The following is a 26,063-nucleotide window of genomic DNA, read 5'->3' as shown; positions in this document are numbered from 1 at the left end:
TCCTCTAACATCAAATATATATATATATATATATATGCAGAATATGTATCCATACATGAAACCGGATAGGGAAACCAAAGTATAAGGACAACATCCAGAAGATGCAATTGACAAAGCTTTTGACCATGGACATAAATCATGACCAAAAGCGCATGAAGGAGCAAAGGAGAATTATGTACAATGAGAGAGACCGCACCTAGTGGAATAGCCAGGTGAGTATGCGAAAGTGCCCTCGACAGACAAACCAAAAAATTGCACAGGAAAGGCAAGAAAATAGAAGACGATGGTATCATCACACCATGCTCATCACAGACAGATCAAAGAAAACGGTGTCAAAGAGCGGGAAGGGAGAAAAAAAGGGGTATTATACAGTCGAGGGAGGTAGGTGTATGATGCAGACAAAAAATAAGGAGAGATTCCGAGACGGCATCAGTGAATCTAGGCATTAGATTATGGGGACCCGGGCTCAATCCGAAACTTCAATCGGTTGATTGGGGGATGAACCGGCCTCTGGTTCAGGGGCATCAGATTGCTCTGATACCACGATAGACGGCGGTTCTGAAGGTTGTGCCTCTTCCTGCGGTGGACTTGGCAAGGCATTCTCCGTGTTAATGGAATCGGTCCGTGATGGAGATTGTGGTTCTTGGACGGTCGGCAGACCGCCATCTGCGCTATCTTTGCTTCCGCTTGCACCATTGCGGCGTCTCATGCGGCGATTGCGGCGCTCTTCGTCGGCGCTTTCTCTTCTGCGTCTGGCACGATCGCCTCCGGCGGCATCGGAGTTACTCCGCAGGCCCAGGAGCATACTGGCCGCACGGTCAGCAACATCCTCGCCTTCGGAAACTTCCTTGGCCTCTCCTCCCTCTTCGGGCATCGGAGGGCTCAAGAGGCCATTCTCATCGGTCCTGGCGTCGTCATCAACTGGCTTGTCAGTGCCCTCTTCGCCCTCTTCGCCATCAGCGTCAGGGGGGCTTCTGGCCGGAGGCAACGCGGACCTGGTGACGTTCCTTAAGACGAGCACGGCGACGGCGGTCTCGTTGATCCTTAGCTTGAGGAGCAGCCGCGCGAAGTTTCTCGAGCAGAGAGTCCATTGCACCGCTTGAGGCGGGCGAGATTACTGTCTCGGCGGCAGCACCATTGGCAAGGTTCACATTAACCCGCTTGCGAGCCAAGGATGCTTCAGTGCGCTTCCTGGATTCTTCCAGACCAACGTTTTTCTCACGCGATTTCTGTTGATAAGATGGTTAGCGATTTCAATCAAAAGCGGGCATGAGTTAACCTACCTTCCATTCAACCAAGAAGGAGGACAACTTCGCGAAGAAGTCACGGCGAGCGTTCTCATCTGTGTTGTCTTCGCCGTAGAACATCATAATTTCGTCGTAAGACTTAACCATTTCATCCAAGTACAGCTGCAACTGCTCGGCCTTGCGACGAGCATCCTTCATACTTCGCTGAACAACCTGGCTGACACGATCTTGAGGATGAAATTTCTTCGGGTCACTCAAGTTACCAGCATCCAAGCTGGCCTGGACATTCTTGATGTTGCTGATATACTTGATGGAATCGCTGCGCAATTGATCGACGTTGATCTTCTGCAGGCCAATGACACCGCCAATTTCCTCGGAGAATCCTTCCCACTCGGGATATTGGTTGCGAACGATACGCTCAACCAAGTCGGCAAAGGTAGTCTCGTTCTTGTCATCCTTGACCATACCTAGGCGGGCGAGGGAGCTAAGCTTGAAGCCTTGGGCTTGCTTGTTGGCGTCGTTCATGAAGTTACCAATATCCAGAATCAACCCAAGGACGTTCATCAAAGCGACGGAGTCCCGCAAAGACTCGCTGACTTTGACAACTTCTTGCAACCTGGAAGAGATGTACTCATACTCATGCTCGAAGGAACGAGTGAGCGCAAGAGCTCTCATTCTCGCCTTCCAGTAGTGATTCAGCTCAAAGGCGGTGGATAAATAGATTTGATCCTCGCGGGTGAGCTCACTGGGATCTTGCTCACGCTCAGAGCTGGCAGCACCGGGAACTGTCCAGTCTCGACTGTACGGAGCCATCAACTTGCCAACGTTTTCAGGAATTGTGCACATCTCATCTCTTTGCAAGAAGTCCATAACGACCATGTTATCCAAAATATCGCGGTCACAGTGAATGACCATTCGCACAACATCCTCGGGCGGGAACTGAGAGAATTTGGAAAGGGCGATCTGGAAGTTCTTGGACAGGTCGTTAGAGATGACCTGCTTCTTATCCTTGCGTTTCTTAGCGGCTGTGCTATTTCCGAAGATCTTGTGCTCTTTAGCCATAAAGAGACGCTCGACCTCGTCCAAAACACCTTTCTTGGCCAGATCGGTGTATTTCTGTTCTTTGTCCTCCTGGGTTGGTGCGTGAGCGGCCCACACAGTCACTTGGGGGTGTCGACTTTGTCCCAATGCAAAGCCTTGAGCTTCTTTTTGGGTCTAATAGACGGCATGTGAGTTGTAGAGGAAATAGCATCGTCAACCATGTAATTGGGCCTCCAGCCAGCGCCCAATGGAGCGCTGGGCGGAGGGGGAGGAGGAGGCGCAAATCCACCCTTGCCACCAGGCGCAGGAGGCGGTGGTGGAGCACCGACACTTCCACCTGGAGGAGGCGGGGGAGGAGGGACTCCGGCTTTGCCTCCAGGCGGAGGGGGAGGGGGTGGGAGACCGGGGACCTTGGCGCCGCCAGGCGGCGGCGGCGGCGCTGGGATTTTGGCACCACCTGGCGGAGGAGGCGGCGGAGGAATTTTGGCACCACCCGGAGGCGGCGGAGGAGGGGGCACAACACCGCCACCCGGGGGAGGGGGAGGTGGTGGTATGATTTTAGCACCGCCGGGAGGTGGAGGTGGAGGCGGCGGCATAGCAATCTTGGCTGCCGCTTCCTTAGCCACGGCCTCACCGGCCGTTTGATCTCCGGCGGCAGCGGCAGCTTCAGCCACCTCTGGTGCAGTACCAGAGCCCTCGGGACCTTCATCATACTTGGGAACCTTCAAAGCCAGTTCGCCTAGCAGTCCGGAGGCCTGAGCAGGGTTCATGCGAGGCCGCAAGTCCACCATACGAGGCTTTTCATAAAATACCTCCTCGTCCTCATCCATAGTCTCCATTGCTTGGTCATTGGGGCCCTGATCCATCTCAGGCACATGACTGCGCTTCCTATAGACGGATCCTAGGTTATTGGTGCCAATGTTACGACGGGTTTCCTCGGCGAACTCCTCGCTAGAATCCTCATCACCTTCGCCCTCCATCTTCTCGCGCAACTCACGCAGACGATCGGACGGGCCGTGCTGGCCCCAGACCTTGCCCTCAAGCTTGAACTGGGTCTTGGTTCTCTCGAGTTGACGCTCCAGACGCTCCATGAGACGTTCGCGGTCCATAATACCTGGCAGGTGGGACGGATCCGAGTCGGGGGCGGCATTCTTGCGAGCATTGGATGCAGCAATATCTTGGGCATCCCGGAGCATCAGATAAAGCTCACGGGTCTCCAATTCATTGCGCTGCAACTCCTGGGCGCGAAGTCTTTGAACCTCTGCAACTTCGGCCTTGAAAGACTCATTGGTCCGAGTTTGAAGTTCGATTATACCGGCTTGCTCCTCAATCTGCTTCTGGAGTTTCCTGACAAGACCATCAGCACCAAGCTCAACCTGAGATTTCATCTCATCGCGCTCGGCGATGGCAGCCTCTGCGATTTGGCGAGCCTCCAAAGCCTCATCATACACGCGTCTTGCCTCGGCATCTGTATGAAGCCGATCCAAAAGACTTTGCACAGTGAAACCCAAGCCCTGTCGAAGATCTAGATCGGGAAGCCTCCGGTCCATAGCAACATAGCTCATCATGGCATCCACAAGCTGGAACATCCGTAAATTCTCTTCGCCGCCATTCTCACGAATCAACAGCATGTGCTGCATAGCCGAGAGGAAGTAGTCATGGGCCCTAGTTCCATTGATTCTAGTTGCAATGGCATCTGCAATCTGGAGAGGGTCGCTCATATCCTTAACTTCGCCCTCAACGCTGTCCTTCATACTGCTGTTCTCCCGTTGGAGAAGATCCTCATAATCGATAGCCTCGTTTTCACGGAAGCGCTCAATCTGCTTGTCGATCACCTCATACTGGAAGCCCTCCATCTTCGTCAGAAGACGTTTGACACCACATGAGATGAATTGTGCACGAATGTGGCATCGCAGCTGCAGGTCGGTCTCTGCCCCATCTACCAACATGTTGATGAGGATCATTGTCGAAACAGCATACTCCATAAGAAGGTTTTCCATGCCAATGCCTCCACTGCGGTACTCTTCGCTGGCGCCGACCAAACTTCCCATCTTGCCACGGCCATCAATGGTGACTTCGACGATACGCATCCAGGCATCGAAGCGGCCGGTTTCACTGTGGTCGTTCTTGACTTTGTCCATAGACTGCAACACTTTTTGGTGGCCTTGGCCTTCGGCCCAGTGACATAGGAAGGTAAGTACTTCGCTGACAAGTTTCCGAGTGTTAAGACGGGGCGATGACAGCGAGTTGACAAGGGCAACGAGAACTCCTTGGTGCTCGAGGGCGTCGTCTGCACCGTATTTGTTGTTCATTAGACCTTTCAAACATTTGGCAATGTCATATTCACGATCCAGGTCCTTGTCGCCAGTCGGAGGCGCAGGAACGGGGCCGGAGGCCTTTCGTCGATTGATTTTGTTGAGAACATTGGTCAGGGCAATTTGACCCTGGGCTTCAACGAAAGCTTTCACCCAGCTGTCTTCACGTTAAAATAAGAACTAAAACAGAGGCAGATGTGAAACCTACCTGATTGGTTGTGTCCGCAAGCTGACGCTCAAACTGGCCAGTTGCTTGGAAGTAATCGTGTCATCCATAACCTTCTTCACATACCACTCCGGGCTTCCTTCCTCATCGGCGCGCTCGAGCAGACCCGAAAGTCCATCATGGCCATGCGTTTGCCGAGCATTGGCTCGTCTCTTCTGTTCACCTTGCAGCTCCGTCAGTCGATCCTGATGTACCAGGGTCCACTTCTTAGAGGCAGGATAAGACAGCATTTGCCGTTTGGCTTGTTCGGGAAGATTCTGCCATCCACGCTTCTGCATAAGCTCCAGAAATAATTGGTCGACGATACGGTCATCTCTGGGTCGAGTCAGGTAGTTATCAGGAGGGCGGGGTACAGCTGCTGGTATATTATTTTGGGAAGCTTGCCAGGCAGCTTGAGCATTTGACAAGCGCCCAGAGCTTCCGCTGGGAGCGAGGGAGGTATTGCGATCACCGGAGTGGGAGGTGGTGAGGGTACGGGATGAGCCATCTGAGGAAGAGAAATAGCTCGAGCGAGTATTGGAGGAGTGAGATGAATAAAGACTACTTTGGTCGAGCGAGGTGCGAGAGTTCGAAGAGGAGTCAATGGAGTTATGGCTCATGCCAGGATTTGCGTTTGAGCTTCCCGGGCGTCCCCATTGTTGGTATCTCGCCCCGCGGTCTCCTGATGCGCTGCTTGTCATGGTCGTGTTCGAGCCATGCGGGGGCGGGCGCGGCCCTGAGGGGTGTGGGCCAGAACCGTTCGGCGCAGATGTCGATGTCCAGGTAGGATATTGATGATAATCACCGCCGGTTTTTCCAATGTGGTTGGGCGAGGGCTCCTGACGGGAGTCGGGGCGCATACTATCAATGGGGATCGGGGTTCTCGTGTCTGAGGGCAGACTTTCGAAAGGAATGGACGTAATAACACCTGCGGTCGGAGCAAGACTTCCCGGGTCGAGATCATGGGTCATGTCAACGGATTGGATCGAGGACCGCTTCGAATAGCGGGACGAGCGAGAACCGGCGGCGCTTCCTGGCGGGGCCAGGCTATCGTGAGAGCCAGGGTATGCATCGTAGCGCTCATCATTCGGCCTCTCCTTGTACAGTTTCCTCCCAAAGAATGATTTTCCAGCCGAAGATTGCCTGGTTTTGTCGGCATTGGCGGGCATGTTGGCGGAGGATCACTGAGACGCGGCAGGGAGCAGCATAAAGGGCGCTCCCTCGCAGACACACAAAAACGACCGAGAGGAATTAACGGGAATCGCAGGTCAAGGTGGGGGTGATCGCTATGGATCTCGTGGTCGAAAAAGATGACATTCACAATAGTCCGAAGATCTGTTTTGTCCCTCCCTAGTTAGTATACCCGCTTTGGTTGCTAAGGCGGAACCGCTTTTAGGGAACGCACAAGAGAGACCGGACACCACACAAAGAAAGGAGTGAAAGGGTAATCCGAAAATAGTTGCAGCATGCAAGTACGAGTCCTGACGCCAGGGTCGATCAACTGAAAGCACGGGCGTCACCAAGTGCCAGATTAGGGGGCGCCGGAGAAACTCCCCGACCGCTGCACGTGAGATCAGGTGACTCTGGGGCCAGGCAGTCGCGTGGGGGAGTGAGGTCTTCTTTCTTTGTTCCTGACGATTGTGATGGTTTCGACAGATGGAGAATGATGCGCAAGTTACACTTTTGGGATCTTGAACGTGTTGCTTAATGACTTGTTTCTCATCGAGTACCTATATTCGAACCCGACATCTGCTCCGTTGTGCCGATACTCCGGCAGTAAACAGATCCCTAATCCACTTTCGTCGGGAGTACCGGACATCGTTTACCATACTGTCGCGGCTGTACATTCGCTTTGGGGATCAGTATACATGATGGGGTCCTCCGGTAGAATTGCAAAGGTTTGCGCAGGCCCCTTTTCACCCCCTGTGTGACGGCGTCGTCATCCCTGAGACGAACCTCGATAAAGACCAATAAACTGACTCCAACTCCCTCCAGACAATTCTGGTTCCAGCCTCAATTGCGCTATCTGTCTATCTACTATTCTCGTTATTGATAATTCCATTCTTCCGACGATATCAACAACGCTACTCTCAATACCTCCCTCTCCATACGATATCGGCTCACACGCTCTCGCTCCGTGATCGCATAGCCGATGCAGTGATGCGCTTTTTTCTTCCATCATCGTGGCGACGAGGCGCACATTTGGCAGACCATGACAACATTAGCATTGACGATGACGAAGGCGAGCTAATGATCGGCATGAACATAGACGCTGCGCGAAGGGAGGCACTTGATCGCCGTAGGAGTACGGCGCCTGAGCCTGTAAGCCGTCTTAGTCGAGACCTGGAAGAAGGCTTCATGGATGATAGCGATGACGATGAGCCTGAAGGGCGAGAAGGTGCAGGGAATCGTCACTGATGTCCCGTGTGGTATCGTGTTGTGGTTTTCGTTCATGGGCGGCGTTGGTGTGATTCAGTGATTCATAACTGGCATCTAAATTTATATTCTTGGCCCTTAAAATTTCAAATGGTCTTGAGCGTGTCTGCAACCTTGGAAGTCGTGATATCAGTCTGTTTCGTGGGCATAGCTGCTAGACTAGCACATGACACTTCGATTTGGTTAAGCCCATATTAACTACGGTCGCTTGCAATAGCTCGTGGTTAAGGAACAGCAACAGAGCTACCATGCTTCTTACATTAGCCAAACCATGCTTGAAAGCCGGGATCCACAAGACCTATCCAGACTCATCTTATGATCTACTAACCTCCGGAGATCGACAGCGGCCCCACTCCGATGGTCTTTGCGCCTACATATAACTAACAAAACAAGGAATCATCGAAGAATATTTATTTCATTGGTATCGTAGATGCGACATTTTCGGCCAAACCCATGCCTTCCGGGCAAGTGAGAAGGGCAATATGAACAATCAGGAAAAAGAACCAAAAGGAGAATCACAAGAGCCCAATTACAGAGCTTTTAAACCTCCGACAATATTTACTTGCGCTGACCGTAGGCCTTGGTGGCGTAGTCACCCTTGTGGACGATCAGGTCCTGAGGGCGGTAGTCCTCACGGCCGGAGAAGTAGCTGTCCAGGATGTTCTTGGTGCCCTCGGCGTAGCGAACCTGGGCATCGATGGAGGTACCAGACATATGGGGAACCATGGCGTTACCGCCGCCCCAGGGGTGCTCGGCGTAGCGGAGAGGGTGGTCCTTGGGGGCGGGCTGGGGGAACCAGACATCACCACCGTAGCCGCGGAGGTGGCCAGACTTGAGGGCCTCAGCGACGTCCTCCTTGACAACAATAGCGCCACGAGCGGTGTTGACGAGCCAAGCACCGGGCTTCATCTTGGAGATGAGCTCCTTGTTGAACAGACCGCGAGTCTGCTCGTGGAGAGGGCAGTTAATGGTGACAACATCACACTGAGCGAGCATCTCCTCGAGGTTCTCGACACGGCGGCAGCCGATCTCCTTCTCAACCTCGGCGGACAAGGGCTGGTAGTCATAGTAGAGGAGCTCCTTGCAGTCGAAGGGCTTCAGGCGGCGGAGGACACGCTCACCGATACGGCCGACGGCAACGGTACCAACAACCTTGCCCTCGAGGTCGTACTCGTTCTTGGCGACAGCGGCGACGTTCCATTCGCCGTTGCGGATCTGGTCGTGGGCGGGAACGAAGTTGCGGACCAGGGTGAGGATGGTCATGATAACGTGCTCAGCGACGGAGACGACGTTAGAGCCAGTGACCTCAGCGACGGTGACACCGCCGTTGGTCTTGTTGGCAGCGTTCAGGTCAACGTGGTCAGAACCGATACCGGCAGTGACAGCAAGCTTGAGCTTCTTAGCCTTGGCAAGGCGCTCAGCAGTGAGGTAACCGGGGTGGAAGGGAGTGGTGATGATGACCTCGGCGTCGACGAGCTCCTTGTCGAAGGTAGAACCATCACCCTCCTTGTCAGAGGTGGTGACCAGGGTGTGACCCTGGTCCTCGAGCCACTTGCGGATACCAAGCTCATTCTCGGTGGTACCGAGCAGCTTAGGCTGCTGCTTGGAGTGCTCACCACCGTCGTAGAGAACCAAAAGAACCTTGCCCTGAAGTTTGGCAGATGCGGTTAGCGTACGAGCATTGGCAAAGGCCGGCGCGAAGGACCCGGTGGCAACAGTAGGCTTAAGGCCGGAAGTAAAGAGTTGGGTCGCCGGTCGTCGTAATTGACGGGAAAGGGAAGAGATAAATACCATTTTGAATGATGATCAAGAGATAATCAGAGAGAAGTGTGTGAAGAGCTATGAGAAATATCAGCGATCAAGCTCCTTTATAAAGTTTCAAATTCCAATAGCCGGTTTCTTAAGTTCTCAAATCCGGATAACCGTTCGATGAAGTCTATTGCCCGAAACGGCGTTGGAGAGAGCTCAAGCGGAAGCGGGGGAAAGTGGGGGAAATGCGCGCCATTTCTGGCCTGACGTAAGAAGCCATTTGCTTGATGCTCACCTTGTTTTATATTTATATTGAGGGAGGATGGAAGTTGATTGGAATGATGATAGAGAAAGAAAGAAAGAAAAAGAGGTTAAACCGGATACACGCCCACTATATATAGACAGAAGACCGACCCCCTCCCCGATGGCCCCTCTATTAGCAGATGCAAACATGGATTGGAGCCAAAACACGCTGTACAACTCCCCTCAGAAAGCCAAAACTTGCAGACACGGCATGGGCGGGCCAGTGGGTTGCCCGGCTCGGAAGGAAGATGGGGGAACGCACCAGTCACGAGGCCGTGGTGTTCTCCGCACGAGGGACATAGGAGGGGAAGGAGACACTGTGGTTCGTGTTCACGGCTCTCAAGTCCGATTTCCAGCCGGGGGTGATCCGCGTCGTCAATGCACAGTGCAGCACATAGTATAGACGCTAACCAGATGCTCGAAGACTATCGCCTTGTCATCTCGCGGCTCCGTCTACTCTATTCAGGCCTCTCGCGGACGGAGTGCGGGGAACCTCATTCTTGAGATGGCACACGTCAACTTCATTTGTCATTTGTCCTGAGTGACGTTGTCTCTACATACATTTACATAGCCAGAGAATGGTTGTCCATATCTCAGAAAAGCTCGTACATACAATCCCTGAAAGCGTCCTCATCAGCCCACAAAGCCCGTCAGCACAACAACCCCCGAGACTCGGTTTGATGGCGCTTGCCACATTGGGATAGCTCCCCGCAGCGGGGCTGCTGATATAATGAGGGGTAATTATCTCCCCGAAACAAGGAAAGCCAAAAAAAAAAAAAAGCATCAACGGACTGCGCCTGTGGAGCTAAGGATCCCAATTGGAGAAGATATCACATTCACCTGGAGTACTAAAGATACCACAGCGCCCGGTATGTCAAGATGGGGACCTCCGAGTGATGTCCGGCTTTCTGCCGAACTTCGGCCCTACCCTCCTTCTCCAACTACGGGGACCCGCCATGGCTATCTTTCCGGTGAGGAGGTTTTTGGAGATCTGCCCTCACGGATCCACCATCGGAATCGTTGGGATGGATAACCGGATTAAGAGGAGGTCGTGATCGGGTCAGAAGGAGAAGTCCGCGGCGCCGTCGCCTTTTACGCGGTTGCTCTCAACTTGACCTCCTCAATTGCTCAAGGCTGAGAGGACGTCATGGACAATACGATTTATTTCAACCGAGAAGCTGGATCTAGTTAGCAGGCAACTGACTAGAATAGCAGACGCGAGTCGAGAACATGATCGAATAACACGAAAGCATACCAACGACATCTGCGACAGTGACAGAGAAAGCCAGTGGGTTAACGGTCGTCTCAATTCCCAGTTCCAGGCGCGGATTCTCCAATTGTCCCCTGAGCCTGGAGTGTCCATGCGGGGCCCCTCAACAAGACAAAATGCCACGGAATCTCCTTTGGAAAGGCACCGGATCGCTGCGAACACCATGCAAGCATCGCTCCCCAAATGCAAGTCGCTCAAAAGCGAGCAAAAATTGCATTGCGACGAGACAGGCCATGATCAAATCGCTCACTTATGGGATGTTCATAGATCGCTAAAGACCCGCGAGTCTGCAGCTCTCTCGCGAGCATTATCACTCTGAAAACAGATGTTTACTCGTTTGCTTTACATATTTTAGATCCGCCGAGCCTACACTCGAGAAAGTTCCCAAATACCTGCCAATCGCCACGAACGACAGAAGGCAAAATGAGCAACAATTGTCATTTGACAGTTCGAGGGGATCAAAGCTTAGGCTTGGTCCGCCAGCAAACCTGCATGCGACGATCGCCAAACGGCTACATGCGGTCTCAAGAACCGACCGTAGTTGGGTCTTGAATCGGGCTATACTGCAAGTTTGTGGGTATAAAGATGGCACAACCGGCATAATCAGGCCACGAAATACTAGACAAGGAGGGTTATAACGACTATAGGGACCCTGGGAGTCGAGAAGTTGTTGACAGGCCGAAGTGAGGAGCCTGTATTATTTGGCAACTATTAGCGGAATTGGTTGGCAAATCAAAGGCGGCGATTGATAATATGCTATCTCCGCTCCGAGCACCTCGGAGATACTCATTGAACGATTCTTTTACTTTTACCTATGCGTATTCTCCTTTCTCTCCTTCTATTGTAATTATTTTTAAGATCCATTCCCATCCGAAAACCTCAATCTTTATCCAATGAGAGTGCGCCCCACATCTGTCGCGCAGTCGCTTGCCCGCGATTGGAGCGGCCAGATACACCAGAGCCCACGATTCATTCGACTACTGTCCACAAGCCCAATCCAATCCAGCCGACACCGCGCGCGTCTAGAGATACCTCCTCCATTTCCCGTGACTCAAGCATGCCCCGAATCCTCCTGCGATTGCCCGACACCGCCCATGCCGGAGGGATTACCGATTGATCATGAACAACCATTGAACGGGACGATGGTTGCCTATGCGCAGCAGCTGGTGATTTGTACAGGCCAAAGAGACTGGACGAGTCGTATCGAGAATGACGGAGATAACACGAGCTGGGGCAGCCTCGTACGAGGCCTGAAAGGCCTGTTAGGCCGAGGGGGTCCATATCTCGATGTATGTGGTAGCTTTTTACGTCGAAACTTACCACAGAGCTGTCACTAATCTTTGTTCTCGATTTGCAGCCCTTCAATAATATCCTCGTTACAAATACCTCCCTCGCCCCAACTGTCAACAACCCCTCCACCGCTTCCGCATTTCTCTTCCCCGGATTCAAATACATTCCTTCGATACCGGTAGAAACTCTCTCATCACCAGAGACCATCGATCTCACCACATTCGTACGAGGTTTCCTTCTCCCAGAACGCCTCCACCATGTGCACTCTTCCCTTCCAGAAACAAAGCGCACAGAAATGACCCGCGTTCCAAACCTTGCATCAAAGTTCGAAGTCCTCGACATCAAACACTCGCCAACAGTCCTAATCTGTGGACACGGAGGCCGTGACATGCGCTGCGGTATCATGGCCCCTGCGCTTGAAGCAGAGTTCCAGCGCGTCTTACAGTCGCGAGGATTTACCTCAGCTGGTCGTGAAGGCACTGTTGATGGGCCTGATCATGCTAATATCGGGTTGATCAGTCATATTGGCGGACATAAATATGCCGGTAATATAATTGTCTATATCCCGCCAGAGATGACGGTGGGGGGCCAGGCTGAGCCTCATCCGCTGGCGGGTAAGGGAATCTGGTATGGAAGGGTGGAACCTAAGCACGTGCAGGGAATTGTGGAGGAGACGATTGTTGGAGGGAGAGTTGTGAAGGATCATTTCCGGGGTGGGATTGATCGGGATGGAGGGATACTTAGATTGTAGAACGAATTGTTCTGCATGTGTATGAATGATTGATAGACATTTTTTAGATCAAGTCAATGTGTTCGATTATCAACGGGACTGTAGGCTTAGAGTACATCTCAAGTATCTGTACATTGTTTTCAATTTTGTCGAGACAATTCTCACGATCGTCTCTGTCTCTTGGAGTTTTCTTGTTTCTCCTTATGAGACGAAGGCAACTGATCGATGTCTGTTGAACCCTCTTGCTCAAGATCAGCTTTCCTTCGTTTCAGAATAGAAGCTTTCGCATCTTTGGTGCTTTTAGATGACGGCACCGGGGAGAATGCAGCCAAAACGCCCGTTGATGGTGATTTCGGCGCTGGCAATACCCAGAAATCGGTGGACCTGGCTGGCGAGGGAATATCATCCTTGACGACTTCCTCGTCAATTGGATTCTCTTTCTCGTCGGTTTCACCGTTGCAATAATCCATGTCAACGGCCTCATCGTTAGGCTCTGTCAAGTTGCAACCCGTATGCTCGATGAATGACTCTGTGAGATGTGGAAACCTCGCTTCGTCAATCCATCGCCCGGCTTGAGCTGGCTTGATAGACGAGGAAGGTCGTAATTTATAGACCGATTTGTCGCGACGATTGGCGAATTCAAAATTGTAAGATGAATTTACAAGCGAACTTCGAGACTTTGACGTTTCCGAATCCATTGTGGCGAATTAATGATACTGTTTATAGCTCATCGCGAACGCTTTCTGGTCCTACGCCAAAGGTCGCGACTGCCGCTAGTCCTAATCGGGGTTAAAGCTGCCCGGGCTCCGGGGAAGTTTTAAAGGTGAAGATCAGTCAACATATCACTCTCGACAAAGCTATCGCCGCACCTGCTGGTCGCAATATTTTGGTGATTGCATGATGGTACAGGAATCATCATGCAGAACTTTTCACGTATCCGATTGACGCCCATCGTCGCGCAAGCACGGCTGTGCGCGCGTCCTATCCTGCGACCACTTCTTCCCTCCAACGCCTTCACCCGCCTCTCAACGACCGCTGCAATCTCTCGAAGACTTGATCTGCCTGCGCTAGACAAGAAATGGCAGGAGAAATGGAAGTCAGATGCGGAATCCCCGCGCCCGGTAGTGCAAAGCACCGAACCGAAGCCCAAGTCCTATGTCTTATCGATGTTCCCATACCCCTCCGGCACACTGCACATGGGCCATCTGCGAGTATATACGATTTCCGATGTACTGTCACGATTCTACAAGATGCGCGGTCATGACGTGCTGCACCCAATGGGGTGGGATGCCTTCGGTCTGCCAGCGGAAAACGCAGCGATAGAGCGAGGCGTGGACCCGGCGGAGTGGACGGAGCAGAATATTGCGAAGATGAAAGAGCAGCTGCGAAGTATCTCTGCTTCATTCGACTGGGATATGGAACTAGCTACTTGTGCGCCGGAGTTCTATGAGCACACCCAGCGCATCTTCTTGATGTTGTATGAGAAGGGGTTGGCGTATCAAGCAGAGGCGCTTGTCAATTACGATCCTGTTGATAAGACTGTATTGGCGAATGAGCAGGTCGATGCCAATGGCTTCTCATGGCGGTCGGGAGCCAAAGTGGAAAAGCTGAATTTGAAACAGTGGTTCTTCCGGATCACCGATTTCAAGGAAGCGCTACTGAAGGATCTGGACTCGCTTGCTGGCGGCTGGCCCGACCGTGTTTTGTCTATGCAGCGGAATTGGATTGGAAAATCCGTTGGCGCGAAGGTTACTTTCCCCGTGACTATCGAGGGACAGGACGGCGAAGTCAACGTGGATGTGTTTACGACACGTCCGGATACTTTGTACGGCGTTGAATACCTTGCGCTTTCGCTGGATCACCCCATCGTGCTAAAGGCTGCAGAGAAGGACAGCGCACTTCGAACGTTCCTGGACGAGGCTTCATCGCTCCCGGCCGACTCAAAAGCGGGCTACCGCCTTGATGGTGTCACGGCATCTCATCCGTTGCGAAAAATCGACAATGAAAGTGCTCATGTCCAGAGAGAGCTCCCCATATTTGTCGCGCCTTACGTCTTGAGTGATTATGGCGAGGGAGCAGTCATGGGTGTTCCTGGTCACGACGCTAGAGATATCTCGTTCTTCAAGGAGAACGTGAATCCCGAGTCCATCACCCTCGTCATTGGTGAAAGTGACACATCCAAAACTCTTGTCCCTGCTCAGGATGCAAAAGCTTTCACTCAGGACGGTGTCCTTACTTCGCATTGTTGGAAGTACCAAGGGCTGCACTCCAAAGAGGCGGCAACGCAGATTGTCAACGATCTCAAGCAAGTAGGACAAGCCGATTTCAAAGAGACGTGGCGACTGCGCGACTGGTTGATCAGCCGACAGCGATACTGGGGTGCACCTATTCCCATCATCCACTGTGGTGATTGTGGCCCTGTCCCTGTGCCTGCGAAGGACCTTCCCGTCAAACTGCCAAAGATCGAGGGAGAGTGGCTAAAGGGTAAGAAGGGAAACCCTCTTGAATCATCCAAAGAGTGGCTTCACACCAATTGCCCAAGCTGCGGAGGCCCAGCGCGCCGCGATACAGATACCATGGATACCTTCGTTGATTCATCCTGGTATTATCTGCGTTTCTTAGATACTAAGAACAAGGATGCTCCATTCTCGCCATCTGTCGTACAGCCAGTGAATGTGTACATTGGCGGTGTTGAGCATGCCATCCTTCACCTGCTGTACGCTCGCTTTATCTATAAGTTCCTGTCTCAATCGGAATTGTTCCCAGCTAGTGCGCATGCCGATAACTCTGGCGCACCACCAGAGCCTTTCAAGACCCTTCTTTCCCAGGGAATGGTGCACGGCAAGACCTTCACGGAGCCAGACACTGGTCGATTCTTGCTGCCAGCGGAAGTGGATCTCACCAACCCCGATAAACCGTTGATAACTGGAACCCAAATCACCCCCAACGTATCATATGAGAAGATGTCGAAGAGCAAGTACAACGGCGTGGATCCAACCGAGTGCGCAACCAAATACGGCGCTGATGCCACTCGCGCGCACATTCTATTCTCTGCGCCAGTCAGCGAAGTGCTGGAGTGGGACGAGACCAAGATTGTCGGAGTTGAGCGGTGGTTTGGACGACTGTGGAAGCTCGTCTTGGACGCTCAGCACCAACTGACTGGGTCCTCGTTGGCAATCTCCGCGTCAGACTTGAACGCTGCAGGTCATGCGGTATCACTCCCTTCTTCCTTGCAAGATTTAAGTGACTCCGACACAGACGCCGTCTTGGCCACTCACAAGACCATCTCATCTGTCACAACCTGCATCGAAAGCAACCCCTACGGACTAAACACCGTCATTTCGGACTTGACAAAACTGACCAATACCCTTTCATCCACTCCACCTTCCTCTCCTCTTGTTTACTACCTATCCCTCTCCGCTCTCCTCCGCCTCCTCTCACCCATTGCCCCCGCCCTGGCCTCCGAGTCCTGGGAACTGTTGCACCAGCCCTTAATCAAGGACTCAACTTCCCTCCGCTCTATTTTGTCTTCACCGTGGCCAACAAACCTTCTCACGGACGAACAAGCCGAGGTCCTCGCTGCCCGCGGCGGCCAAACAGTCGCCATTCAAATCAACGGAAAGCTGCGCTGCGCTGTTACCATTCCCCGCATGATGTCTCCCATCACCTCGTCCCAGGGCAAAGGCCCTTCCCAGGAGGAGCAAGACTGGATCATTAGCCGGATCTTGGAGACTGCCGAGGGCAAGCTGTGGCTTCGGGAGAAGAATGACTGGGAAAAGAGACGACGAGTTATTGTTGTTAGGGGGTGTAAATTAGTCAATGTGGTGTTCTGATCTCGGAATGACCCATCTTATCTCCATTTTAGAGCTTGTATTTATAGAAAGCGAGATATTTGTACATTACATGGAATACATGGAAATCTCATTCACATTCACATCGTCATGGTAGTTACATGAACACCCACAAAATTGCCGATCTACATTTTTCCTTCCTTACTTGTCGTGCCTGAAAGGCAATGGAGAAGTCAACAAGGAAGTCGTTGAGGCCGGGCAGAGCGTGGTCATGCTAGGCACAAGCTATAAAGGACGCCGATATGTTCTCGAGGCCGCCAGGGCCTCGTACGAAGAAAGGGAACATAGTGTTGCCCATGAGACCAGCTGAGATGATATGGCAACCGCAGAAATGGGGTACTGGGGATGAATGAGCTATTTGACGATTACAAGCCCCTCGACGATGAGAGGCTATTGGCTATAGGAAGCAAGCCAAACGAATAATGACCAACCCTCTCGTAGTACATTTCCCACTCACATCTGCAAGATCGAGGCTGCATCTGCAACACTCATCCGCAGGGCATCCTGCAGCGACCAAATAATGGCCAATAAGTAAAATCGTGGACTGCGAGGCTAGTATCCCTTCCTACATCTTCCAAAGGCCTTCGCGAACTATTACCTTCCCACCAGCAACAAAATAAACAATAGCCTCCTAACTGAGCATATCGATCACAACATCCTGATCCCGACTATTGAACTTGTAGGAAATGAGTGTCTTAGTCTATTCATAATTCACTAAGGTTTGGAGGGGTGGGCTCGGTGTGAACCCGCTGCAAGGGTTGAGGTGCACAGGGAGGTGCCCGTGTACCTACAGAAGGTGTTCAATTGAGTTGCCGATCTGACCGAGGAAGATCTGGAAGGTTTAAACTATTTGCGAGATGTCTTGGATACTTGGTGGGATGTGTTTATTTTGATTTGGCCTGATTCGGGGTTGGAGTGGGCTGAGCGGAGTTAAGACCGAAGTGTTGGTGAGGGGATTTGGGCTTTTTGTGAAAATACGGAAGAACTACTTTGGGAATTAGAATCAACAATAGCTAGTAGAGCCAAATGCATCTTTTATGCGTTTTGGAAAATCGGGTTAGTTTGGGTGTGAGGTTTTGGGTTACTGCGATAGAGTTGAGCATAGTGTATATATTCGATGTGGAGTAGATGTATATTTTGGGTCAGGAACGGCACGAACTTTTTTTTCGACCACAATTTAAATAAAATTGAACCAACCTTGGAACAGCTAATCGTAGACATCTCGACTCCATATATTACGAACGTATGTTTGATTCGAAGGCCTTTTGATTGCTTAGAGTTCGTATCGCCGGTAAATGCCTATCGCTCAGGTGATCGTAGATATGCAAAAGCCCCAGCCACCTGAAATGTTCATCAAAGCACCAAAGTTGATACAGTAACCATCCCAATGAGACCTTCCAGTTCATGGAGTAAATGAAACATTGCCAAACAGACCCGCGTCAATCAATAATCTACGACCATGCATAAATACAACGAAACAAATGATACAGACTCATGAATGTCACGAAATCATTCGCTGGCTGGTATTTGCCGTCGCCGTTTTTGCCACCGACGAAAACGTAACCAGAGCATTGTATGAATGGGTCAAGGGCCATAGACACTGGGAGAATGCGACCGCTCCGACCACCAGGAGCAGATAATACGCGAGAGTCCAACCAATGCTCAACCTGCCATCGTTGAAAGACGGCCCGGTCCCATCAGAGTCTTCCTTTCCACGAGTGATAGGTGGACCTTGCGGCTCGGCGGCCTCGACACAGCCCCAGAAACGGGGCAAGCCACACCAGTTGCAGAAGCTGTGAACCAGAATGACAGCCAGCAAGGAACCCGTTCGCAGGTAGATGAAGGTGGCATACCAGCCAAAGATGGTAGTATAGCCAAACTGGAAGAGTGAGCGTAACAGCGCCGCCAAAGCCGGAGTATCCGGGTGAGTGAGGCGGAACTCATACAAGTGGTGAATATGAGCGATGCCAAAGTACAACGGGGAGACGAAGACCACATAGGCAGGCGAGACGTGCGCCAACAAGTGCAAAGGAATGATGGCTGAGCGGAACATGACCTCCTCCGTAACAGGGCCCTGAGCGACAAGGTCAATATCAAAATCTAGCAACGAAGTCACGATGATCACTTACAGCGATATAATTCCTCCACCCGATCCAGCCACTCAGGGATTCGGAATACCGGCTGCGACGGAACCAATCACGCCATTCATTTTCAACAATGCCGCGCTCGAACAGCGGACCGATGAAGAGGATCACGGTAAGCAGGAAAGTCCGGGCAATATCACCCAGATCGATCGGCCACCAGCCTAACAGAGACAGTGCGGCGCCGAGGGAAGAATTGCCCTTTTCGACAATGATCCACAGGACGGCGAGCGAGCAAATGATACATGAGCCCGTGACAGCGCGGATGCGCGCGCGAATGACAGACGGGGCGTCGCGGCTCAGACTGGGGGAGGGGCGCGTGGCATGAGAAAGATAGAAAGGCACCACATAGACGCAAGTAAGGGCGACCTAGATAAATCACGTTAGTGGCAAAGTATGTTTTTTTTTTCTACGGGGTAGCTTTAATTTACAGAGAGGAAAGCGACGCTGTGCACCGACAGTGACGGTTCGTCTGGGGGATTGAGTTAGTGACCTGTCGAGATTTCACGTCAAGAATCGGGAGGATTTGGATTCCAGGGGGAGGGCATACCTTGGTGTTTGGAGTATAGAACCTTCAGACGAGCCAGAATGCCATCAACTGGAGCCATCGTGGACAAGGCCAAGACGTGGAGAGTTGATACTTGTGGGTGGATTCGAAGAAGGCCAATTTATCAAGGCAAATCCTCTGTTGGGGGCGGGACTGCATGTGACCATACATACAGGCACCGGGGGCCGTTATACATGGGTGGTGGTGGCGCAGTGTGTAATACAGTGTACAGTACCGTCCGTGGTAGAGGTGAATCGAGCCGAGTGATTTTGTCTTCAGTTACGTCCTAGCATCAGCTGTCGCCTCAGGTTCTGAGTGTTCAGACTCATCAATTGCATTTCTATAATTCACTAGCTGACCAGAGGTCCCAAACTAGGATCGTTCTCCCAGGTCAGCCGAACGGATGGACCGAGCGTCCACGAGTGACGCTCACAATTTAGAACCGCCCTAGGATGAGGAATCATCTGCAGGCGAACTCCCTAGGGTCCACCTCAATGAAACTACGCAGGGAGGGATCGTGGACAGAATTCTCCGACTTTCACGAGTGTCCTCTGTCAATAGCAGGTGGGCAGAATTGCAATAATGGCGTGAGGAGTGACAGGCCCCTCAAGTCCGTCCAACAGGGCGCTAATTCGATAATTCGATCCTGGAGTGACAACGCATCGGCTCCACCGGGCACACAAGTACATGAGGGGGATGAGGAAATCTTGGGAAAGTCGATAGGGAACCAGTAGGATACCAAAAAGGAGCAAAGAAAGAAGGAAAGAGCACGAGGTCGGCAAGAAGGGCCTTACCGTAGAAAGGTGACGTATCACAACCCACAGTCGGGCGCGGGAAAACGGCCAAAAGAGACCCAAAAAGGAACCGCAGAAGAAGTTATACGCAGTACAAAAAGGTGAGTTGGGGCCGTGCAGGGTGCATACCCCTGGGGCCCAGATCTCAGTCAGTGATAGGCGCCTGCATCACCGTTCACCGCCGCCCTGGGCAACAAAATTCCTTTCCCCCTGGCCTCGAGAATGTCTCATGTTTCGTGCTTAGCTTCTCCTTCCCCAGTCGTTGTCTGCTTTTTGTCGCTCTTTTGAAACTGCTTAATGTCCCTTTAACGCTTCTTCACGCTCTTTTCATGGCCTGCTACGTTTGACACGATCTTTAATTGACCCCCTCTCGATGATTCTTTAATCGTCTGACACTCTTTTGGAACTCCTTTCGGCCATCTAGAACTTCTCCAGTCTTCCCAGTCTGGAAATCAACCCGACCCCAGGGCGAACATTCCTTACATTGATCGATCCAATCCAGAAAAACAAAAACAACTCTTCCATTTCGATTGACATCACTTATATTGCTGGATTGTTGACGGCTCGACCTCGAGCGCACACTTACATTCTTTTGGCTCTTACTATCTTCTTCGACCATGATCTAATTTGACATCGTCAACATGTCTTCACACGTCCAGTCACACTCGCCTCCCCCGCGGAGGCGGAGAGCTTTGCAAGAGCGCAGCTCAGCACACAACAATGAGAGATCGCCAACTCGGTCTTTGCGCATGGTCAGCGAGCAGGAGGACGTCGACTTCTACACGGCCACCCCGTTCCCAACCAAGGTAGAACAGATTCTGCTGCCAATTCCCGGCAAAGGACAGCAGCAATATCCGCAAGAGTACATCTCAGATACCGGGTTCAGCTATGCCGACACGCCCGGGCCGTCTACATCGACATGGTCCTCGCCCACCTTCAGCGCTGGTGCGGAGAGTAGTGCGCGCGACCATTCAGTTGTCGACAGCTGGGACATTTCCTCTACTATCGACCCCGGCAACTCGCCGCCGGGGATGTGGGATGATGATCCGCTGTCCAGCAAATCGTCGCTGCCAGAGATCCTGTCTGGCAAAGCACCCGACTATGGCTCCGAGCCTTCCGAGGCCGAGTTCTCAGACGATGAGATGCTTGTATTGCCCACCGCCACGCCCACTATCAAGGCCGTGCTGTCCGAACCACCCACATCACCCAAGTCTGCGAGCTCGGAGGAGGATGAGTCTTGGATCAATTCGAGCCCTAATGTCCAGCGGATCGGCGCACCCTCCAGCCCGAACTTTGTCACTCTGGATAACTCCAGCGTGAACTTCCTTCCTCCTGGGACATCTCACTCTCACGACTCGGACCCTCGCTCAAATTCCCTCTCATCTTACGGAACAGTGGTGAGGCACCCTGGTGGTGTGCCGTGGATCCATATGGCCTCGTCAACCGAGCACTTCAATGGGAGTACACCCTCTTTCCATTCAAGCCCACCCCTGCGGTCTATGACATCGTTCCGCTCTGTATCCAATGTACCTTCGGGAAGCCGGTCGCGCTCTGCGACATCTTCCTCGCGCAGCTTGCGCTCTGTATCTGATGTGCAAGCTGCCATTGACAGCGGTATTCCCATCCAATACCCGCGCATTCGTGCTCCATCTTCAAGTTCTCGAGCAGAATCGTCTATGTCCAGTGAACGTGATTTTACACCTGGCCCTGCATCGGGCCGCTGGAACCCTCATTTATCGAGAGTGTCATCTGTTTGGGATGATGAAGAGCTTTCTGACGAGCCAACTCCTCGCGAGACTTCTAGTGCAGAGATTTCGGAACCTTCTGCTCCAGCCCGTGCTGTTCTGAGCCAGAATAAGACAACCTCATCCATCTGGCTCGTCAAGGACGCGGACGAAGATGAGCATCTGGACAGCCTGACCAACCTTCCATCTCGCCCTACATTCCCACACAGCCTCTCCTCGGGGTCCAAGCGCAGTAATAGCACGCGGAGCATGAAGCGCCCGGGTACCAGCTCCAGCAACTTGTTCCAAATCATCCCAACCTGGGCCAAAGTCTACTACTGTGCAGATGCTCTCGGCCTGAACTCTGCGTTGTCAATATTCGATCAGAGCCGGCCCTCTTCAGCGCGTCCCGGCACAGGGAATTCCAGTGTGTTCAATTTAATGCCCACGCCACTCAACATTCCGCGTCCGCGCTCACCAGAGCGACCTCGATCACCGCAACGACCCGTGTCACCACAACAAACAACACCACCACCATCACAACAACCCGGATCGCCCGAAATGGACGCACCGCCTCGCCCTCGCGCGCCTGATCGTGTTCATTTCCTTCAGAAGCGGATCGATAGTGACCCTCGGGATCCCCGCGCCCATTGGGTCCCGACCCCCGAGCCTGACGAATATGAAGTCTCCGGTGGTCCCCGTCATCGCCTGCGACACAGCTGGTCCCCACATCTGTACCATGACAAACGCAACATCCAGCATTCTGCTAGTGCGTGGACATGTCCCTCTATGGATTCTACTACAGAGCCCGTCTTTGGACGGAGGAACATCCAAGTCTACTCTTTCGTGTTAGGGTTCATCTTCCCCCTGGCTTGGATTGTCGCTTCTTTCCTCCCTCTTCCGCCCAAGCCCAAAATGGGACCGGAAATGCTGGAATCGGACGACGATGTTGAGATGGCACTTGAATCGCAGCTTGTAGATATGCAGCAGCGACGATACAACAACGCCCGGTGGTGGAGGAATCTTAATCGCTGGATGATCTCACTAGGAGTCGTGATCATCGTAATCATCGTGAGTCAAATCAATCCCAATGTAAACAAACAACACATCTAACGAATTGCAGATCACATTGGCTGCCATTGGCACAACAACAGGGTTCTAATAACCCACACTGCTCTGACCAACTCTTGCAAACCCCTCTCCTTCCATTGCCTACCTACAACCACGACTTGGACAATTCTTTCCTTCAACCACATCCGCACTGCCCTGCAATTAACAATCAACTTTCCTTCAACCGAATATTGGGACTTGTTTCCTCAAACCACGACTACAGTTTCATTCCATTCCATTCCCATCCATATTCCCACGACACAATACATCTTTTGTTACATTCTATTCCCACGCTCGAGACAATATTCGTCTCCGGAGCAATTTGTCACTTTCTTCGCTTCTTTGCATATTTTGACACGACTACACGATATGACTGTACGCACCAAATAATATCCCCATCTGTTTCTCCTTTACGGCCACTCGACAGTATTCCTTTTCTTGCCACTTCCCACTTCCACGGTTTTCATTTTGAATTTTTTGAACCTTTGAGTTTCCTGGCACTGAAATATGTAATGCATAACACCTGCCTTGATCTTTGTCTGATAAGCTTGAGCTTGAATTTGTGTATTTCATTTGCATACTATCCCGGTGTATCATTCTATGGAGCAATAGCACATCTATTCCAACGTTAGTCTATACTATTCTGCCCTACAGTACCCCCTGTTACACTTTTTTGAAGATGTACACTCTCATAGGCCGGAAGATCCTCTCGTAATTCAAAAAGGGGGCTTTTTCAAGGTCTGTCAAGCTACATCGTGGGCCGGAGACAAACCGGGAGATTTCAGCGTCTCAGCCAGACTATGGTATCTAGTATAAGCATGAATTCGCGACTTGAACGGAGCCTCACGCCGCAGACTGTTGATTTTGAAGGCGAACTTCATAGAGAAGATCCTGGCGAGAAGCCTGCGCTGGCCTGCCAAGGAAGGTCTTAAGTCGAGTTCAACTCTCTTTACATTATCCCACTCTCAGTCGCTCTCAATGACACAAGATCTGGCGGTATCTTTTGGATCGTTTGATGAAGCTGGAACAGCCTAACCAACATCGACTTTGACAATACTAGGTATTATATTAGTGAGCTAGCCGAACAGGCCTGCCTTGACCTTTACTTGCCCAAGTGAAGTACTATATGTCAAGTATTGTTACTGAATAACTGTGCAATTGAACTCAAGGAACATATTGACTTGTGACTGCGCCTGAAGCAATCCGATCCAGTTTAGAAGACATATACTATCACCACATAATAAGTTTGTAGATTGCACTAGCTGTCAAAGAAGAAGTCCAGTCTTTTATTTCCCTCGTCCGAAGTCGTCTCCAGGTATGCGGCCTTCTCTTGCGCAGGAAGAGCTTCCCACTGACGCTTTTTCCAATTGTTCCTAGCCACGTAGTAAATCTTGACCAGAGCGTAGACAACAATTGCAGCGACATTAATGGCAATGAGCTGTCCATTCCCACGTCGATAGAGTGGCTTATCATCACTGCGATAGATATTGGACGAAGCGATTCCCGACAACTGGATGGTGATATTGTAAAGTGCGGCACTGATAGCCCGGGTCCGAACAGAATTGCTTATACGAGAACACCACCCGACCTGAGCAGCGTGTGGAGACGGCCAGCCGAGTAAGACAAATGTCACGGCGTAGAGACCCCATTCGCTCAAGTTTCCAGCTGAGGTATAGAGGATGATGAGAAGTGGCAAGGACCACACCTGTGTCAACAGACCAATCAGGGAGATTTGGTGGATTCGCTCTGTCAGTCCGGTGATGAGGAGGAGGTTGATAGATGCAAAGACAGTCACGGGGATACCAAGCAGGGTTGTTTGAAAAGTGCTGAACCCATTGGCCTTCAAGGACAAAGTGAGGTATGTCTTCGGGGGAGCCGTGGGGATCTCAAAAAGCATGCCGATGACATAGACGGGCCACAGATCGTAATCTTTCAGACTTTTCCACAACATAGAGAGCGAAAGACCTTGGCGGTTATGCATATCTCCTTTCGAAGGATCATCGCGCAGAACCCGGTTCACAGTGATGATCTCCTCACGCTCCGAGAAAAACCCCTTCGGTTTCCACCAAGTCTTCGTCTGCGTGGGACCAGGAACCAGGAACAGAAAGCTGAAACCCCCAATCACAAGACTGATCAAAGCCTCGATGAGGAACAACCACCTCCACCCCTCCTTTCCATCAACACCTCTCATATGTAGCACCCCATAAGCAATAAACGAAGCAATGACACCAGACATAGAATCCGTAAACCAGAACAGCGCCAGCCTCAACGGCATCTCAGTCTTCTTATAGAAGTAAGACAGATACAGAATGGAGTCGGGAATAAATCCACCCATGAATAGCCCCAAAAGGAACCGACACGCGAAGAATCCGGCCCGATTCTGCATGAAGAACTGGCCACCGGACGCAAAACTCCAGGCAATGATTTGGAAAGGAATCCAGCGATCAGGTCCAAGTCTCTTCCCGATCATCTGGGAGGGGATTTCCGAGATCAAGAAGCCAATGCGGTACATATTCTGCGCATTGTTGTAATCATTCGTGGTAAGATTCAGGTCATCGAGGAGATTATCAGCGGCTGCATTTCCAAGATTTCCACGGTCGAGATTGAGACCGAAAAACATGACTAGGATCCAGAGGAGGATGGTGTAGTCCGTTTTGCGGCGAATGGAGGCTTCTTCGCGGTATGTCCATCTTGCGTTTGGGTCGAAGCGGTGCAGGTTCTCGTAGGAGGGATGCGGTGCGTAGTATTTGGCGAGGAGGGGGTCGTCAAAGACGCTTCGAGTGGTTGCTATTGCGTCGAGGTCATATTTGGCTTTGCAGTTGAAGAGGGCTGAGAACAATGATTGGGATTCTGGAGCTTCTGGCTCGACGAGGGTCGCACTGCGTCCATTTTTGAAGATTTGGACTTCGTCGGTGTTGGGGGAGATGGACTCCGAGGGAGGTTTGGTTTCCATCGTGAGACGTTTGACGTATTGATCACGCCGATGCTGGGGAATCTCAAGGTGATGCGATCAAATCAACAGCTCGAATCAAGGGTGAGTATTCACACACAAGAAAAGCAATCAGATACACGATCTTATACTCTTGAGTGATCGATCTCTGATTGAAAATGCGTGCTTGGTAGAAGACATGATGCCATCGTCAACATCGCTTCAACAAAGAGGAACAAGTAAGAGCGCCACAGATTGCGAGACTGGCATTTCAATCTAAGCAAATGGCTAATAGAATAGCTGGTATACTTGCAATCCTGCTTCAGACAAGTCTATACTTGGTCCGTTACCTCCAATTACTAGCCGCATCGTTCGCCATGT

The 26,063-nt window shown here is 51.7% G+C and overlaps 8 protein-coding genes across 8 annotated transcripts; 3 read left to right on the top strand and 5 right to left on the bottom strand.

Moving 5' to 3' along the window:
- Positions 1 to 466: 466 nt before the first annotated feature.
- On the bottom strand, positions 467 to 5,977 carry N7443_000642 (formin sepA; the record flags this gene model as incomplete). Its single annotated transcript, XM_056880698.1, has 5 exons — positions 467 to 946; positions 996 to 1,229; positions 1,284 to 2,378; positions 2,426 to 4,760; positions 4,812 to 5,977. The coding sequence occupies 5 exons, from the start codon at positions 5,975 to 5,977 to the stop codon at positions 467 to 469; spliced, it is 5,310 nt and encodes a 1,769-aa protein (XP_056745936.1).
- Positions 5,978 to 7,802: 1,825 nt separating this feature from the next.
- fdh (formate dehydrogenase (NAD+) FDH1) lies at positions 7,803 to 9,038 on the bottom strand (the record flags this gene model as incomplete). Its single annotated transcript, XM_056880697.1, has 1 exon — positions 7,803 to 9,038. The coding sequence occupies one exon, from the start codon at positions 9,036 to 9,038 to the stop codon at positions 7,803 to 7,805; it is 1,236 nt and encodes a 411-aa protein (XP_056745935.1).
- Positions 9,039 to 11,459: 2,421 nt separating this feature from the next.
- On the top strand, positions 11,460 to 12,607 carry N7443_000640 (sucrase/ferredoxin-like domain-containing protein; the record flags this gene model as incomplete). Its single annotated transcript, XM_056880696.1, has 2 exons — positions 11,460 to 11,855; positions 11,924 to 12,607. The coding sequence occupies 2 exons, from the start codon at positions 11,460 to 11,462 to the stop codon at positions 12,605 to 12,607; spliced, it is 1,080 nt and encodes a 359-aa protein (XP_056745934.1).
- A 140-nt stretch (positions 12,608 to 12,747) lies between these two features.
- N7443_000639 (Major facilitator superfamily domain general substrate transporter) lies at positions 12,748 to 13,284 on the bottom strand (the record flags this gene model as incomplete). The annotated part of the gene is made up of 1 exon (XM_056880695.1): positions 12,748 to 13,284. The coding sequence occupies one exon, from the start codon at positions 13,282 to 13,284 to the stop codon at positions 12,748 to 12,750; it is 537 nt and encodes a 178-aa protein (XP_056745933.1).
- Positions 13,285 to 13,503: 219 nt separating this feature from the next.
- On the top strand, positions 13,504 to 16,419 carry N7443_000638 (leucine--tRNA ligase NAM2; the record flags this gene model as incomplete). The annotated part of the gene is made up of 1 exon (XM_056880694.1): positions 13,504 to 16,419. The coding sequence occupies one exon, from the start codon at positions 13,504 to 13,506 to the stop codon at positions 16,417 to 16,419; it is 2,916 nt and encodes a 971-aa protein (XP_056745932.1).
- Positions 16,420 to 17,938: 1,519 nt separating this feature from the next.
- Positions 17,939 to 19,186, bottom strand: N7443_000637 (CAAX prenyl protease RCE1; the record flags this gene model as incomplete). Its single annotated transcript, XM_056880693.1, has 4 exons — positions 17,939 to 18,511; positions 18,567 to 18,947; positions 19,010 to 19,050; positions 19,129 to 19,186. 4 exons carry the CDS (start codon positions 19,184 to 19,186, stop codon positions 17,939 to 17,941), a joined length of 1,053 nt encoding a protein of 350 aa, XP_056745931.1.
- A 1,374-nt stretch (positions 19,187 to 20,560) lies between these two features.
- On the top strand, positions 20,561 to 22,805 carry N7443_000636 (putative serine-rich protein; the record flags this gene model as incomplete). The annotated part of the gene is made up of 2 exons (XM_056880692.1): positions 20,561 to 22,714; positions 22,767 to 22,805. The coding sequence occupies 2 exons, from the start codon at positions 20,561 to 20,563 to the stop codon at positions 22,803 to 22,805; spliced, it is 2,193 nt and encodes a 730-aa protein (XP_056745930.1).
- A 1,206-nt stretch (positions 22,806 to 24,011) lies between these two features.
- Positions 24,012 to 25,706, bottom strand: N7443_000635 (putative MFS transporter; the record flags this gene model as incomplete). The annotated part of the gene is made up of 1 exon (XM_056880691.1): positions 24,012 to 25,706. The coding sequence occupies one exon, from the start codon at positions 25,704 to 25,706 to the stop codon at positions 24,012 to 24,014; it is 1,695 nt and encodes a 564-aa protein (XP_056745929.1).
- Between the last annotated feature and the right edge of the window lie 357 nt (positions 25,707 to 26,063).

The sequence above is a fragment of the Penicillium atrosanguineum genome (genome assembly GCF_028827265.1).
Source record: "Penicillium atrosanguineum strain IBT 20685 chromosome Unknown utg000001l_segment0_segment0, whole genome shotgun sequence".
Taxonomy (NCBI): domain Eukaryota; kingdom Fungi; phylum Ascomycota; class Eurotiomycetes; order Eurotiales; family Aspergillaceae; genus Penicillium; species Penicillium atrosanguineum.
This window is presented reverse-complemented; position numbering and strand designations above follow the sequence as displayed.